General features: G+C 36.9%; 1 protein-coding gene across 1 annotated transcript in view; it reads right to left on the minus strand.

Moving 5' to 3' along the window:
• Positions 1 to 251: 251 nt before the first annotated feature.
• LOC104538252 (hepatocyte growth factor-like) overlaps positions 252 to 3,479 on the minus strand; it is a gene marked incomplete at both ends in the record, with an annotated part of 21,260 nt that continues 18,032 nt past the window's right edge. Inside the window, 2 exons of the mRNA XM_010181392.1 lie at positions 252 to 290; positions 2,379 to 2,518. Coding sequence (XP_010179694.1) covers positions 252 to 290; positions 2,379 to 2,518 — 179 coding nt within the window. The remainder of the gene's footprint in view (positions 291 to 2,378; positions 2,519 to 3,479) is intronic.

Raw genomic sequence — 3,479 nt, forward strand, 5'->3', positions numbered from 1 at the left:
ATATAAAAAATAGGTTTATTACTGAGATTTACATGGTTGCAAAGTAAACATTAAAATCATTACCATATCTCACCCCTGGCAAGATGGGACAGTAGGAATAGATAAAGGAATATAATAAAGCTATTCTACATTTTCCTCTTGTAAGAGCAATTTTTCCAAGCTTTGTGGTTTTTTGTATCCTTAACTCAGAAAGAAATAGCAAGTCTTAGAGGATAAAATACATGCACTGCACAGTACATTTGCAAACTTACCATCCAAGCTGGCTGTAGTAGGAGTTGTATCACCTTCACCTACACAGACACATAACATATCCACAATACAAAATTAAAACACATCTAAAAATTGAAGAGTACAAATAAACAGCAAATAGCATGTTGTTAATTTTGTACTTCACAAAGTTTAAAACGTCAATGATTTCCTTAATACTTTGCAAAAGCACAATTTGGTAAGGATTAACAAGAAGGCAGAAGTTAATTCTAATAGAATAAGAATGAAACTGTTTGCAACAGGAGTTTCAAGCATTTCTACTATTAGCTGAATCCTGAATACATCAGGCTATCTATCATGTTCCATTTACATGTTTCATTTGAACAAGCAAATGCTGAAAAAATAAGTTGTATCTTTTCTATAAGCTTTCAGGAACTATAAAAGTCATGTGATTAAATGCAACTGAGATTTAATGAAAATTTTCAAGTTCTTTAAAAAACTTTTGAAACTTCAGAAGTGCTTTTATGTTGCTATCAGCAAAATAATGTTCTTATCAAAACATTTTCCCCAAACTCTTGTTTGTTTTTTTCCATCGAGTACAACTCAGAAGACCATAAGTTTGCTTAAACTTGGCTCAAAATTTTTTGTGTCAGTGAAGTCTGCAGAGTGACCCAGCATTATACACTAGACATACAGGTGTAGCTACTGAAAATTTGCACAGACAAAATTTAAACAGTCTCATCCAACTAGATTTCCAGCATTAAGTATATATATACATATGTATACTTATGTATACACATATGCATGTGTATACATACACATTGAAGCCTAACTGTATATAACTGTATACCTTTATAAATATATATCTATATATTTTTTATATATATATCTGTATACCTTTATAGATTTATATATGTAGTGCAGTTTGAAAAGACCAGTTAAAGACACCAACAATGTACACTTGGGAACTGAAAGCATTTTGTCTGTATTGGTTAGGTTCGTTATCAGTACCTGAGTGAGCTACTAGTAGTTTAATACTAGTCCACATAAGTTACAACTCTAAATCAGACATATTCCAGCACTGCAGTTTTATTCCAGAAATCATAATACTCACCTTCGCCACATACCCTACAAATATTTGCTGTGAATATTTCCTTAGGAATTCATAGCTCCAAATAATGAACTCAGAATGAGTGAATAATATTTATGTTTCTTCAGCTGCTGTTCTTTATCTACATTAACAAAAATAACCTTTCGCACAGTTTGTTTACTCTTCACATAGATGCCAAAATATCACCTGAGACTTCAAATATCATCTCTTAGAGATGCTACAGTTCAGACTATGTAGAAATGGAGCAGATTGCTGCTAGGAATGAATGTAACATTATCCTTAACCTCTGGAGATCATAGACATGCATTCAAAGGCTTGATTTACCATTTAAATGTTCTCCCAGGATATGCAGCACAAAGATTAAGAAATAAGAACTGAAGAGAAAAATTTTGAACATAAATGTGACTTGCACATTTTTCAGCATAAATCTTTTTCCACGTAATGTCAGTTTATTACTGAATTCCCTAGGATTTTTAATTCTGTTTATTTAAGCTATTCAGATTTTGATATGCAGCTTTGGAGGAGTGATGTTCCTAATTCTTGTCAGGAGTTAAATCACCCCATAAACATCTGAAAGCAGAATCTAATCTCTGTAGCGCATATATACTTCAGCATATACATAGAGAATTATCCTAACTTTACAAATACAGATCACACAAAGAGACTATAAAGCTTGTAGCACAGAAGATAACTGTGCCTGGGTTTCTCCAGGCCACAGACAGCATTCTGACCACTAGATGAGTCTTTGTCTCTGCCCAACCCTCATTCAATAGCAAGATCTGTTGGAAAATATTTGCAAATCTGTAATAGCCCTATTATGCTCCCGCTGCATAAATAAGTCTTGAGATCTCCAATCTGGTCAAGGAAAAGGACCTTTTGTTCATATATTGCACATGCAGCTTCTGTCAGTTCCTTCTCAGTCATGCACAATTGATTTTTGATAGAATTACACATTTTATGCTGTCACGAGTGACAAGAGAAAGGTATGCATACCCATGTGACACCATGGGTTCACTGGGACTGCACAATTTGCAATGCCTGAGGCATACCAAGTACTCACATCGAGAAATAGGGCAGTAATCCCAGGGAACGAGAGGATCATCTGTGTAACACCAGGGACCATGAAAATCATCATCTGGATTGCGGCAATAGTTTTTCTTCAGTTTACTAACATCTGGTTCTCTGAATATTTGTATATGCCTACAGGGAAAAAAAATTCAAAGTGTTGAAAAGCTTTATACTATAGCCCAAATTTTCAAAGGTTAAATGTTGCTTTGCTCCACATTGTAATATTAGCTGATTGGGAAGGCTACAGGTCAGGGTTTAGGGCTGGTTAAAATCAAAGGGAAGATGAGACCCAAATATTTGCTGGATCTAGGTCCAAGTTTCCTCTGGTTGGTATTTTAAGTGCTGTGTCCACCAGACTGCTGGGAGGTTTCTAGATCTCCTTCTCAAACTAAAATCCCTGTATACACTCAGGAGGGATCGTTACACTGATTAGAAGAGCATCTGTGTTGCCCTCAGAAAATCTACAGGCCTCCCTGGGAGCACAGGTACAGGTGCTGTTAACCTGCTACCTGCTGGTTAATAGTTACCACATGGGAGCACTGAGTCTGCAAAGAAAACTGAATCTTAGGCAGACACAAACACGAGAAAAGTAACAATACTGAGCAGCAGGCAAGGAGAAGGATGAATGGCTCAGACAAACTGCAGTGACAGGTCACCTAAATTGCAAACCTACACGAGGCACTTAAAAGGTGAAATTTTTGGGTGACAATCTGAAGCAGGGAAGGCTGTCTACTTCTGGCTTGTCAGCCGGAAGCATACAGGAGTCCTAAGTTACAGCTGCATTGCTCTTTTTAGTTCATAACCAACCATGCATGCTGCTTCTAGCACACCCATAACCAGAGTAACTGCTGGAGTGAGACAGATAACTCCCAAAAGAGGTTCCCAGATGGAAAATCTGTGGGACTAAGAGAAGAAAGGCTGATCTGTGCTCAATACTACATGAATGCAAGTGCATCAAGCACCTAGTAGGTTTAAGCTGTCTCAAGCTAACTGAAGACTTATCAGAGCTCTCAGGAGTCATGATCTTAAACCTCTGCCTCCCTTCCAAGGCCAGCACACCGTAATATTTATGTTGTCTCTGACTGTGTGTAGG

The sequence above is a fragment of the Mesitornis unicolor genome, unplaced genomic scaffold (genome assembly GCF_000695765.1).
Source record: "Mesitornis unicolor isolate BGI_N332 unplaced genomic scaffold, ASM69576v1 scaffold12043, whole genome shotgun sequence".
Taxonomy (NCBI): Eukaryota; Metazoa; Chordata; class Aves; order Mesitornithiformes; family Mesitornithidae; genus Mesitornis; species Mesitornis unicolor.